This window comes from Podarcis pityusensis, assembly GCF_964106645.2.
Source record: "Podarcis pityusensis genome assembly, chromosome: 9".
NCBI classification, from domain to species: domain Eukaryota; kingdom Metazoa; phylum Chordata; class Lepidosauria; order Squamata; family Lacertidae; genus Podarcis; species Podarcis pityusensis.
In genome coordinates this window covers 76,847,404-76,860,719 of record NC_138034.1, presented here as the reverse complement: position 1 = coordinate 76,860,719, position 13,316 = coordinate 76,847,404, and the positions used below count along the sequence as shown (strand labels likewise).

The 13,316-nt window shown below is 54.4% G+C and overlaps 1 protein-coding gene and 1 long non-coding RNA gene across 2 annotated transcripts in view; one reads left to right on the top strand and one right to left on the bottom strand.

The window, feature by feature from the left end:
- Positions 1-13,316, bottom strand: part of LOC308485481 — a 131,013-nt gene that overhangs the window by 110,109 nt on the left and 7,588 nt on the right. The window lies entirely within an intron of this gene.
- Positions 294-13,316, top strand: part of CYP26B1 (cytochrome P450 family 26 subfamily B member 1) — a 30,436-nt gene continuing 17,413 nt past the window's right edge. The window contains exons 1-2 of the mRNA XM_081020926.1: positions 294-645; positions 5,208-5,432. Of these exons, the coding sequence (XP_080877052.1) occupies positions 442-645; positions 5,208-5,432 (429 nt within the window). The 5' untranslated portion in view covers positions 294-441. The remainder of the gene's footprint in view (positions 646-5,207; positions 5,433-13,316) is intronic.

The following is a 13,316-nucleotide window of genomic DNA, read 5'->3' as shown; positions in this document are numbered from 1 at the left end:
TGTTTTTTGGTGCAAAACAAACAGAAACCCCTTTCCTCGTTATTTGAGAGTTTCTGTGAAGTTTTTTTGGCGCAAGCCCGCCAGAGTTTGCAGCAGCAGCAGCAGCAGGAGAATTGGGAAGAGTCGCTTTTGGGGACCGGAGTTTCTTTGAGGTTCTTTTTGCCCCCTCCTCGCCTTTGATACTCCCCCCTTTTTCGCATTCTTTTATAAGTGGGGAGGAGCTGCTTTTATATCTCTCCCTCCCCTCCCTCCCCTCCCCAATCTCTCTAAAAGCCACAAATTGCCCAGAGCCGGGGCGCATTCGTTCCCCGGCGCGCCGCTCCGACGACTCTCTCTTTCCCTCTCTCTCCTTCCCCCGCCGGCCCGGTGCGCGGCTCGGCGGCTACCTCCCGGGGGGCGCCCCCCACACTCTCCTCAGAGGAAGCAGCGCCACCGGGCAAGATGCTTTTCCAGGGCTTCGACCTGCTCTCGGCGCTGGCCACCGTCGTCGCCTGCCTCGTCTCGGTCACGCTCCTCCTGGCCGTCTCGCAGCAGCTGTGGCAGCTCCGCTGGGCCGCCACGCGCGACAAGAGCTGCAAGCTGCCCATCCCCAAGGGCTCCATGGGCTTCCCGCTCGTCGGAGAGACCTTCCACTGGCTCCTGCAGGTAAGCCCGCCGGCGTCGGGGGGCGGGAGAGCGGCGCAGACGCAGTCACGCTCGCCGGAGGCCTCCTAGCACCGTTCCGCCGGGCGCCCCGGCCGGCCAGCTCCGGGGGTCCTGGGCAGCTAGGACGCACCGTGTGGCTGCTGGAGGCTCCCCGCCGTCGTACAAAACGTGCGGCTTGCACAGTTGCTGCAATGCCGCGCGCGCCGATCCCTGGCCCCTTTCCTCGAGAGCAAGTCCTGCGCGCGACAGGCGAGCTTCTCCAAGTCCCAGCCAATCCTTGAGGGGTTTGCAAAGCGAATGGTCTCCCCACCCCCAGCTCCTCCAGCCGCGCCGCGTGGTTCTGCAGCCTCGGAAGGGGCCGGATCCGCTTAACGGTCAGGCGCCCTCCCTCGCAGCCGGGGCTGGAACTGGTGACCTCCCTCCAGCCGAGCGTGGTGCTCGGGCGCTGGGCTCACTTCGGTCTCCTCCCCATTTCCACGAGGGCTCTCTTCAAAAACTTCTCCCCCCAGCCCAACGAGTGTAGGAAGACCCGCTCAGGTCCGAAGGCAGGCGCCGGCGTGGCGGGCTGCATTTCCCCTTTAAGGCGCGGGGTCTGTTTGGGGACCCCCTCGAGCCGCCAGGTAAGGACCGGCTCCGGGGAGGACCGCAGGGAGGGGGCGGGCTGGTGGCGCTGTCAGCAGCGGCGCCTCGCTCGGACTCCGGCAGCTCCCTCTGCCTGGAATCCCGGGAGCGTGATCTCGAGATTCGCTGAGCAAAGCAGCGGGGAAGCCCCCGGGTCGAGATAATCGGGAGATTAACCCGGGATTAACCTTCTTAAATGCTGAACAACCTCTCGAGGAACGCGATCACTGGGGGGGGGGGGGGTGCGCGCGCGTGGAGAATCCCGAGTTAAACCGAGAGGGAGATGCAAGGTGGGGAGCCCAGATAGAAGCTAGACCCAGCAAAAGACAACCCCCTCCTTTCAATAGGACACCCGTCAGCTCCTTGTCTCGCACCTCTCCGAAATGCGCAAACTTTATTACCTGTTCTAGAACCCTTAAACTTTGGGGAGGGGCAGCTCCCCCACCGCAGCCCCCCTTAGGAAAGTATCTCTTGCTCAGAGATGCTGCGACATGGCCGTGCCTCATGTCTTGCTGGTGGTGGGAGGGGGGGGGGGCAAGCAGGTTGCCTTTTCCCGCGGAGGGTGCAGCTCTGGAACACCTCCCGCCGCGATGGGTCCTCCTTCCGCCAGCTGGAGGAAAACCCTATTCTGGGTCCTCGTCTCTAAACTCAGAAGTAACAGCATCGCAGACTTAGCACGAGAGACCTCCATGGATGGAGGGGGTAGAGAGGGGAGCTCCCTGCCAGCAGCGCAAGGGTTAACTGCCCTCACTCAATAGGGCTTTATTTTTAAAAGAAATTTATCAGATTTTTACAGGGGGACCGAGAAAGGGTTCTCCCTTTTCCACAAGGCTCCATCCAAACAGAGTCCAGGGCTAAAAATACAAAAAAAATTGTATAAATTGGACTCCGGCTCGAAAACTCTCGCCACATAAAGGCGGCCTTTGTACAGTGATGGAAATGTTGTACAAATAACCCTTTATTAATGCCACAAAAAGTACTTTAATTATATTTACGCAGATCAAGAAACAGGGTCACCTGAACATCTGAACTTCACAACTGTGCTTTTGTCTAAAAACACACACGCACACACGGGCGCCCCCCCCGCCGCCCCCCCACCTGCCCCCCAAAGGCTCCGCCACCCTCTTCGCTTAGAGACCCTGCAGCGGCTCGGGGGAGAGCCGCAGAGCTGGATTTAAAGGGGCAGATGCCTTTGCACAGTTTCTCCGAAATTTTATAGGGCACGTAAACCCCCTAAAAAACCCGATGCTGGTATTGGAGGTGGGGGAGGTAGCAGAGGTGTGTGTAGGACGTGTGAGGGGTGGGGAGAAGGCAGGGGAGGGGTGCTCAGGTCGCCTTTCCTTGCTGTCACGCTCCCTCCCCTGCTAAGGACCGGACCGGCATGTGGGAAAGTTATTAAAAGCCCCAAACTCTGTCCAACGACTTAGTCAATGATAATTGCAGTGCGTTAAGGCAGTCGGTCCACACCCCACCCCCGCCCCGAAAAACGCACATGACTGAAGAAGCTTTATGGGGCTGAAAGCAAAGGGGAGAGGGGCGGTTGTGGGGTGGGGTGAGCCGGCTCTCTTATCGTTGTTAATTTGGGATAGGGGTGTGCGTAAAAGCTGGGGGAATTAAGTCAGCTCAGACGCGCTCCGTGCGTTCATTCCACCAGCTGCCTGAATGAAAGGAACCCACCAATATTTTGGGGGGCGAAAACTCCCATGCGCTGGCTCCTTCCCCTTCCAACCCTAAGAGGGCAAGGCAAAGGAGAGGGCAGGATCCCCGGTTTCCACTGGCCATTAGCCAGACTCTGGAGTAGACACAACAGTGAGAACCCTCCCAAGCTGTGACATCTGCACCTTGCATCTAAACCACATAAAATCACTTCCACTGCACACTCTGAAGCACATGAGTCCTCCCAAAGAATCCTGGGAACTCTAGTTTGCTAAGGGTGCCTGGAAGGTCCACTGGGTGCACTTCACTTCAAATGTAACTGCCTCGTGATTGAAGGGCCTTTGTCGAGGTTCATGGTGAACCCCAAGTCTTCTTTTCAGGGCTTACGAGGTCAGAATGTACACCTGAGCATGTGCAGAGAGCCTGCGAGCAATTGCAATGACCATCCCTCATAGCTTTGGTTGGGACAGGTCTTCCCGGTCAGGCGAGAGCCCCAGAATTAAACACAGCTCATTAGCGCTAATTATCAAGCAGTTGCATCAGTTGTGTTCCTCACAACCATACGGATAATGTTGAGACAGCCTTGTGCCCATAGAAGGGATGAGGAATGGTGGTCTGTCAGTTTCAGCCCTTGGTGGGCTCAGGGCTGCCCCGTCCCTTTGGGCCTTTCCTCATGCTCAAGTTACAAGAAAGGACAATCCGACGACTCTCCTTCCTTGGAGACTTTCAAGCAGAGGTTGGGTGGCCACCTGTCATGGATGCTTGAGCTGAGATTCCTGCATTGCAGGGGGTTGGACTGGATGACCCTCGGGGTCCCTTCCAACTCCACCATCCTATGCTTCTGAAGAACTGGTAGATGAGAGACAACATTGCAGTATCCTCCCTCCCGCATCCCATCTGCTGGTGCCCCCACATCTTTGGAAGGCATGTACGTGTTCATTTGCGACACGTAACTTGGCTTACTTCCTGAAGCCATCTGCTCAGGCTTCCATCTGCAGGAGCTCTGCTGGATCTAGAAGATGTTTGTGGGCTTGACCAAGGAAGAGGGCAGAGGAGCTGAGGAAGGGCTGAACTTGGATCTCCTCTGCCCAAGTTCACAGAGCTACAGGGGAGGAGGGGAGCCTCACCAGGGGTTGTGGCCCCAACCCCAGCCCCCCTCCCCTGCTCTGTAATCTGGGCTCTGCACGATACATTTCAGCAGGGCTGCAGTTCACACTTTCTTCCCTAGACCAGGGCCACCGTTTCCCCCCATTTCTCAAGCATCGTCCACTGATAATATTTCCAATGCTCCACCTGTCATTTATTTAGAAATGTTCCGGTTTGGAAATCTGTGAATGGAGGATTCCTTTTCACAGCCTCACGTTCTCTGTTCCCTTCTAATGTCAACCCTCAGCATTTACATTGCCAGCCAGTTTTTAACAGACCCTCCACCCCCACCCACTGGTGTGGGGTAGAGATGCAAACACAGCAGATCCAGGTGACTTTGCAGGTGCAACTAAGGTCAGGCTCAGGGTCATCCTCAGCATCCCCAGGCACTAGGGCAGAGAGAGAGACCCTCGTCTGAAATCCCAGAGGGCTGTTGCCAGTCAGTGTAGGCAATAGTGAGCTAGATGGACTAGGTATACGGCAGCTTCTTTTTCCTTTCCCCCAAAGTTTAGCCATTTTAAAAGACATGACACTAAAGAAAAAAGGGATGTGGAGGGAAAAGGAAAACAAGGCAGCCCAGAATTCTTAATGCTAGAATATTCTTATATTCCTGCTTCTTAGCTCCCTGCTCAGGAAGAAGGCTGGGGTATTGGCCTTTGTGAACGGAAGAGCCTCTCCCCAATTTTGATTATACCCTGCGCGTAAATGCTCCTTGAAATTACGGACCCACTCAGGCAAGGTGGTTGAAGGAGGGTGGCATGAGTTGAATGCCCCCACCCCATGCTTAAACTCCCAAAGGAAGGCAAGGACATGATTTGAGCCAGTCAAAATGCCACACTCTGCACCAGAGCCCTTCTCCCCAATTCTCTCTGTGTTGTAATGCAACAAGGAAAAGGCATTCTGCATATGTTCAAATATGCTTTATAATCCCACATATTGTGAGTCTGGGCTTTGGGGAGCTGCAGTTTAGGCAGGCTCACCGGGTGCTCACAGAGCTGGGATGAGCGGGGAGGCAGAGTGCTTTTCAAATATCTGGGGATGGCGGTGATAAATTGGATGTCTCTGAGGTCAAGAGGGACCTCAGAACTGGAAGCGGGTTTCTCCCAACTTAGGAGGGTTTTCCCGGTTGCCTCTTTCAGGGCTCCTACTTCCAGTCATCACGGAGGGAGAAATATGGGAACGTCTTCAAGACCCACTTGCTGGGCCGCCCCCTGGTCCGGGTGACGGGCGCCGAGAATGTCCGCAAGATCCTGATGGGTGAGCACAGCCTGGTCAGCACCGAGTGGCCCCGCAGCACGCGGATGTTGCTGGGGCCCAACACTGTCGCCAACTCCATCGGGGACATCCACCGGCACAAGAGGAAGGTAAGAGTGGTGGCGGCAGCCTGTCTTGAAGGAGAATGTGTATGCGAGAGGGGATTGTAGAGCTGGAAGGGCTCGCCCAGGTTCATCCAACTCCCTGCAATGCAGGAATCACAACTAAATCATCTAGGCGTAGGGCCTTCTCGGTGGTGGCGGCACCCACCCTGTGGAACGCCCTCCAGTAGAGGAGATGAGGAACTATACAACCTTTAGAAGTCACCTAAAAGCAGCCTAGGGAAGCTTTTTAATGTGCAATGTTGTGCTTTGTTTTTATATATGTTGGAAGCTGCCCAGAGGGGCTGGGGCAACCCAGCCAGATGGGTGGGGTACAAATAATAAAATTATTATTGTTATCAGTGCTTTTTTGAAGTTGTTACAGTAAGTGCAGCACTTTTTAACAACGACGAAAAGAGGTGCTGGTGCTGCGTGCCCTTGAATATCCCCTTTTTTTAAAAAAGCGCTTATTATTATTATTATTATTATTATTATCCCTTAGCGCAGAGGGTCTCAAAGGGTGTGGCAGGAAAGGATGCCAAGTGTGGCAGGAAGATTCAAGGGCAATCAAAGAAACATTGAAACATTCCAGTGTAGCATTGCGCAGTATAGTATCAAAATAAAGTATTTTTATTTGCAGAGTTTTCAAAATCAAGCACTGCTAGTTGTTGTTTCTCTCCTCCCCTCCCAATATATTTCTCATCAATAATAATTTAAAAAATCGGTGTGGCACGGGCAAATTTTTATTCTGAAAGTGTGGCCCAGAGAACATTTTTTTTGAGAATCCCTGCCTTAGCGGAGGGAGATTCCAGCTAGAATGTTGGGATGCAGCCAGAGAAATCACTTCCAATCTAAGGTGCCCCGTGACCACGATAAAATAAGGATGTGCTTATTTCTGGAGGAAGTTCAAAACTTAGCTCTGCTGCAAAGCTGCAGCCCCCCCCCGCCCCCCCTCAGCCTTACCTGCTAAGAGTTGTAAAGGGAGCCTTTTCCAAGCCAACCAGTAAGTTAAGTTAGCTGCGTTGGCCAATTACAAAAAAAAAATCCAAAATCCATCTTAGGGCAACGCTTTTGTTAGGCCGACCAAAAATATCGTAACACCGCATGTGAGGTTTGGAGTTGTCCTGAACTCTCCGCCTGCCAGGCTGAATGGGAAGCAGAGCTAGCGAAGGAGGCAGCAAAACGGGGGGCTGGCACGGAGGAGGTGCCCAAAATTCATTTCGCCCCCCGTTGCCCCGTTTCCCACCTGGCCGGAGAAGAGTTCGGGGGACATTTGGGTTGGCTGGACGAAAAGGTCGCCTTAGTCTGGATTTTGAAAGAAGCAGGGAGTGTTGTCTTGACCCATCACTTTGGAGCGTCTGTGCATGTGCAGAGTGCGCCCGCCTCTCCGTGCGGCTAGAGGCCGGATCCTCCTTAGGCACCTGAGGGCTGGTGGGAGTTGTAGTTCAAGGGGCCCCCCTTGGGGAAGGCTGAGTTCAGGGGGTGTCTGCATCCGATGAGAAGAGGGGCATTTGGACCTCGCGTGGTGAGGCTTAGCTGTTGATGTGGGGGGGTGAGGGTTGCCCCCCACCCAATAGTAACTGTGGCAGCGAGCTCTGTCGGTGGTGGGGTCCCTTTTGCGTGGGCATTTCGGGGAGTGTATGGGGGGGGTCTCTTCCATCCGACGTCATCTTCTAACGCCCCCCCCCTCCCCAATGCTTTGCGGGCTGCGGCTTCTGCCCCCTCCCCTTCGCCCGCCCCACGTGGGCTTCCTCTTTCTCTTCCAACCCCCCCCCCGGTGTCTCAACATTAGACGCGGCGGCCTTTGAGGAATTTAAAGGGGCGATGGGACTCCGCCGACGCCGCTTAGCCACGCGTTGCGGACAAACGCCCCGCACCCCGACGTCGGTTGGCTCCGCTGACTTGACACGGTAGTGGGCGAGGGGGGTGTCGGGCAGCGCATTCACACGAGGCGCCCCCTCCTCCTTCGCGCACTGAGAGCCCTTTCCTCTCTCCCCCCGCCCTCCGCCATCGAGTCGCTTTGCGCGCGGTCACCGTCCCTTAAGCCACCTCGTGAGGCTTTACTCGCGAGCAAGCAATAGGCGCAGGATCGCGGCAAGCTTCTTCCGCAGCAAAGGGTTGCGAGGTCGCCTGCCCGTCGGGTGGCTTCAGTCGCGCTTCTCGGAGACCATCGCGGACCCTCCCCACGCTCTGTGACAAAATCCCGTGATCCGCGCGCCCCGCCGGAAAAGCTAGTTTGAAGCGGGTGTTCTCGGCGGGGATGACGTGCGCGGGGGCCCCTGAGCACGTGCAGAGCGCTTTCCCCAGGAAAGGCTGGCTCGCAGGGAAGCGGACCGTGTTTTTGAGACGGGCAGCCGGGCGGGCTGCCTGAGCCCCGGAACCTCTTGCTGGCCGTCGGGGAGGCTTTTGCCACCGGGGCTCTGCAAGGGTGGGGGGTGGGCTTCGCCGCTCTCTGGCCCGGGGGCTCCGTCGAGGCCCCGTCGAGGCGCAGGCGCCCCCGGCCCGCCGACCCCCGCGGCGAGGCTGTCTGGGCTGCCGTCGGGGGAGCCGTCCGCGGGCTTAATGGCTTTCGGGTGTCCTCCTGCTGAACGGCGGGCGGCGGCGGCGGCTCCGCCCCTGGCTGCCTCCCTCCGTCGGCGAGGCCGGGAATCTCCCCGGCTCCGGCCGCCCCTTCCAGGCGGCACGTAGGGAAGTTGAACTGTAGTAACCTGGAAGGCGCGGCGGCGCGCCGGCGGCTCCAGCCTTAAAAGGGCGATGCCCCAGGCGGGACCACCGCGCCGCTCGACGGCTCCCCGCAACTAGAAGGGCACCCTCGGACCTGGGACCTATAGACGCTCAGGCTTCTCCAACGGGATGCCCTCTGCCCGTTTCACACTAAGCGGCTAAAGGGCACCAGATTGGCAGAAGCCGGTTTCAAGGGGTTCACAGGCATTTGGGGGGGGGGGGGGGCGGCAGCCGGCCCAGTGAGGTTTATTGACTGCATTTATATCTCACCTTTTCCTCCAAGGAGCTAAGGGTTTGTTCATGGTTACCCCCCTCCATTTAAGCCCCAGAGGCTGCAACTGGCCCAACGTCACTCATTGAGCCTTGTGGCAGAAGCAGGATTTGAACCCTGGTCTCCCAGGTCCTAGTCCTTATTTAATCCCCACAACATCCCTGTAAGGTAGGATGGAGAGTCAGCAATTAGCCCAAGGTCATCCAGTGCGCTTTGTGGCTAAGGGGGGGGGGGCGGTTGGAGCTGTGGCCTCCCAGGCCCTAGCACAACACTGTAACCACTATGCGACGCTGCCTCTTCCTTGATGTGTCCCAGTAGCTCACAGGAGTGTGGATTCAAAAATGCCAGTCTTTCAAAGATGACCATGCTTTTCTTGGTGTGGTGTATAGTTAAACTGCGGAACTACCTCCTTCAGGAGGCTGTCAAAAAAGAGAGAGGATTGGACAAATTGATGGAGAGGGCTATCGATGTCTGCCAGCTGCAATGACTATGCCTTGCCTCTGCATTTGGAGGCAGCGATGCTTCTGAATCGCAGTTGCTGGAAACCAGAGGGGGGCTGTTCTTGTGTTCGAATCCTGCTGTTTCCCACTGGCATCTGGTTGGCCTCTGTGAGAACAGAACACTGGGCTAGATGGGTTCTCTGGGACAGAGCGACCACACACTTCTTACATTCTTATGAGACTGTGTCAATAATAATAATAATAATAATAATAATAATAATAATAATACCCTGGGACACGGGTGGTGCTGTGGGTTAAACCACAGAGCCTAGGACTTGGTGATCCGAAGGTTGGCAGTTCGAATCCCCGCAACGGGGTGAGCTCCTGTTGCTCGGTCCCTGCTCCTGCCCACCTAGCAGTTCGGAAGCACATCAAAGTGCAAGGAGATAAATAGGTACCGCTCCGGCGGGAAGGTAAAGGGCGTTTCCGTGCGTTGCTCTGGTTCACCAGAAGCAGCTTAGTCCTGCTGGCCACATGACCTGGAAGCTGTACGCCGGCTCCCTCGGCCAATAAAGTGAGATGAGCGCTGCAACCTCAGAGTCTGCCACGACTGGACCTAATGGTCAGGGGTCCCTTTAATAATACCCCACCCATCTGGCTGGGTTGGTGGGTTGTAATGGAGAGATGGCCTTGCCATAACAGGAGGGTGTCTTTGAGTGCCCTTTGGGTTTAATTTGGTTTTTAAGGACAGCCTTGCTCAGGTCTGCTTTCTGCTCTCCTCCTCGCCCCAGGCTCCCATCTCTCTTGAAACCCCACAGCAGACCCTGCTTAGCTGTGCTAAGGGGCTGAAACTTTGGAAACAGCCGTGGTGACAGTGGGGCAAATTGCCTCCCACCCCCACCTCGCCCCCCTCCCCTGAATGGGCCCCTGTCTCTGAAATGCTGCGATGCCAATGGCCTCCAGGCTTCAGGCCTGCCTTTGCTGCTTCGGAGAGTGGCTGTCTTGTTAGGGAAGGAGGGCTGGGAACAGGGTGTGCCCCTCCGCCAGCGGCAGGAAGGGAGAGCCCTTCAATTTCAGCCCCCTCCAGTTTCCTATTCAGGACTCCTGCGGAAGGCAGGACAGACTGGAAATGGCTTTCAGGTACATCTAAATATTTTTCTGCTTTGCCTCTGGAACAGAGAGAGGCTCCTCCCCACTCTCGCCCCCTCTGCACCAACAACACTCATTCCCCAAATCTCAGTAGGTGGAGGACGTCATGGGGACAGGTTGAACTGGATGTGCCCCCTCCACATCCTCCGTCTTCAAGGTGGGTGGGTGGTTCTCATAGTTCCTGTGAAATTACTTGGACAGTTTTCTGTCTCAGCGGTTATGCTCAGCTGTGGGTTTTGTAACCCGCACCTCTGGGCATGTGCAGAATGTTCAGGCTTTGTGGCCAAGACCCCATGCAGGTGAGGCTGCCATGGAAGAAGGCACCTTCTCCAGGTATTATTATTAATATTATTAATATTATTATTATTTTTTATTTATCCCCCACCTTCCCTGGCCAGAGTCGAGCTCAGGGCGGCTAACACCAGTAAAAGTACAGTAAAAACGTAATATGGCGGGAAAAACCCAATACAGGTTAAAATGCAATTTAAAATGCAGCCTCATTTTAAAAGTAGCCCATGGATCAAAACCATAAGGGGAGGGAAACAGAAGGGTCAGACTGAGTCCAAACCAAAGGCCAGGTGGAACAGCTCTGTCTTGCAGGCCCTGCAGAAAGATGTCAAGTCCCGCAGGCCCCTAGTCTCTTGTGACAGAGTGTTCCACCAAGTCGGGGCCAGTGCTGAAAAGGCCCTGGCCCTGTTGTTGTTTAGTCGTTTAGTCATGTCCGACTCTTCGTGACCCCCTGGACCAGAGCACACCAGGCACGCCTGTCTTCCACTGCCTCTCGCAGTTTGGTCAAACTCATGCTGGTAGCTTCAAGAACGCTGTCCCACCATCTCGTCCTCTGTCGTCCCCTTCTCCTTGTGCCCTCCATCTTTCCCAACATCAGGGTCTTTTCCAGGGAGTCTTCTCTTCTCATGAGGTGGCCAAAGTCTTGGAGCCTCAGCTTCAGGATCTGTCCTTCCAGTGAGCACTCAGGGCGTATTTCCTTCAGAATGGAGAGGTTTGATCTTCTTGCAGTCCATGGGACTCTCAAGAGTCTCCTCCAGCACCAGAATTCAAAAGCATCAATTCTTTATGGTTCAGCTCTCACTTCACTATGGTCCAGCCCTGGCCCTAGTTGAGACCAATCTAGCCACCTTGTGACCTGGGACCTCCAAAGTGTTGTCATTTGTGGAAGAGCCTGCTGGATGAGGCCAGTGGCCCACCAGGTCCAGCATCCTATTCTTACAGGGGCCAACCAGAGCCACCCTGGCTAGGAGCCATTTATATCTTATCCTCTTCCAGGAATTTGCCTAATCCTCTTTTAAAGTCGGTGCCCATTAACTGCCTCCTGTGGGAGGGAGTTCCGCAGATTCCGCAGAAGCACTTTTCTCTGCCCTAAATCTTCCAACTTCCAGCTTCGTTCTTTGCTGCAGGAAAGGGGGAAATAAATGGCAGAAGGATGCAGCACGTCAGGGGGCTCAGCCAAAAGGTTCTTTCTGCAATGCCTCTTTCCGGAGATTGCTTATGTGTGATTTCAGGAGAGGGGTCCCTTTCAGCCAGAGGCAGCCTTGGTGCTAGGGGCCTCACCCTCCAGCTGGAACCGTTTCCTTTGGGGGAGAGAATGGGTTCTGCCTCTCCGGGGCTGCCCTTTAATTATGGCATTTCCAGATTGCCAGGGTCAGGTGAGCCTCATGTGTCCAGGTGTCAGGGGGCCTCCCGCCGCGCACGGTGCTCCTGCTACGCCTGCCTGCCTGGCCTTTGAAGGATGTGCTCCATGCTATGCAGCTGCCCCAACCCTGCCCTTCTCAAGCATCTCCTTCTCTGCCCCAGGGCTGATCAGGCTGGTGACTGAAGGGGAGCTCTCTCCCCCCCTGCACATTCCAAAGGCCAAGCAGGCGATGGCCCCGATCCTGCAGGAGTCCCTCTGAAATAAGGGGTGGAGAGCTCAGTGTGCACATCCTTCCCTGCTCCGCGTAGCTTCTTGCCCAGAATACTGTATGCAAAGTAACCTTTCCCCCCAAATTTTTTATTGATTTTCAAAAATTCAAAACATACATACATGCATACATCCTGTTTAAATCTTGGTAACATTATTAAGTGACTTCCTCAAATCCCCTTGGTTGAATTTCATTATATTTCATTTTAACAGTTTTCCAAAACCGATTTTTTCAAAAAATTAACTTGATCACTTAACATCTTTCATTCTTTCTAATTTAACTTTAAACACCTTGAATCTTATCCTTACATATTTATATCCTAAGCCTATCTAATATTTGCAAGCTTTTCCAATTAAATTATCTTAACATATTTAGCTAAATAGTCTTTAAATTTCATCCATTCTTCCTGGTATTCCTCCTGCTGCAGTGCATCGCTTTTGCCTAACCCCCCCCCCCCCAGGAAGTAAGCAATGCATTGCAGCAATTTATTTGCATTATAGGATTTTGTAGTATTGTGGAGTTGGGGGCGTCATCTAGTCCTGCCCGCCTGCAATGCAGCCTTAGTCGTTTTCTTTTTGCACAGAGCGTGGTTGTCTGCTCAGGCTGCACCCTTCCTTTCCCCCACCCGTCTCTGTCCTCTGCATTCTTCCTCACAGCAACCCTGTGAGGTAGGCTAGGCTGAGAGGGCATGGCTGGCCCAAAGTCACCCATTGAGCTTGCTGGCTGACTGGGGATTAATAATAATAATAATAATAATAATAATAATAAAATTGTTATTTATACCCCACCCTTCCCGGTTCAAAAACCGGGCTCAGGGCAACTAACAACAAGTTTAAAACACTTAATTATAAAAGCAGTATAAAATACAGTGTAAAAACATGAATAACAATAAAATTCAAAAATCAATGTAGGGGAAATAAGCATTAGATAATCCCCAAGGCTAGCTGGCTGAATTGATCCTGCTTGGGCCAGTGAGGAGGCCAGGGGAGAATTAGCTGAACTCGGGTCACCACAGCCGTAGTCCAAGACTCTTAATTGCGATGCCACACTGACTTTCTAGTCTCGGCTCTTTTCCAGGGCCAAATGTGCCCACCCAAATCTCTCTGTCTGGACTCTCACCCCCCCCATGGCCTCCTCCAGCCCTTTTGACTGGCTGGGATGAGCCCTTGAACCCTAATGATGCTTTGCGGTCTCTCCTTCCTTATAAGCGCAGCTGTGATGGCCACCTGTCATGTGTGATTTAGCTGAGATTCCTGCATTGCAGGGGGTTGGACTGGATGACCCCTGAGGTCCCCTCCAACTCTCCAGTTCTATGATAAGACAGAGAGGGGTGTGAGCACAGAAGGGTCTGCCTGGCTGCAATGTGGGTACCCTATGGGTGGGTGCTAAG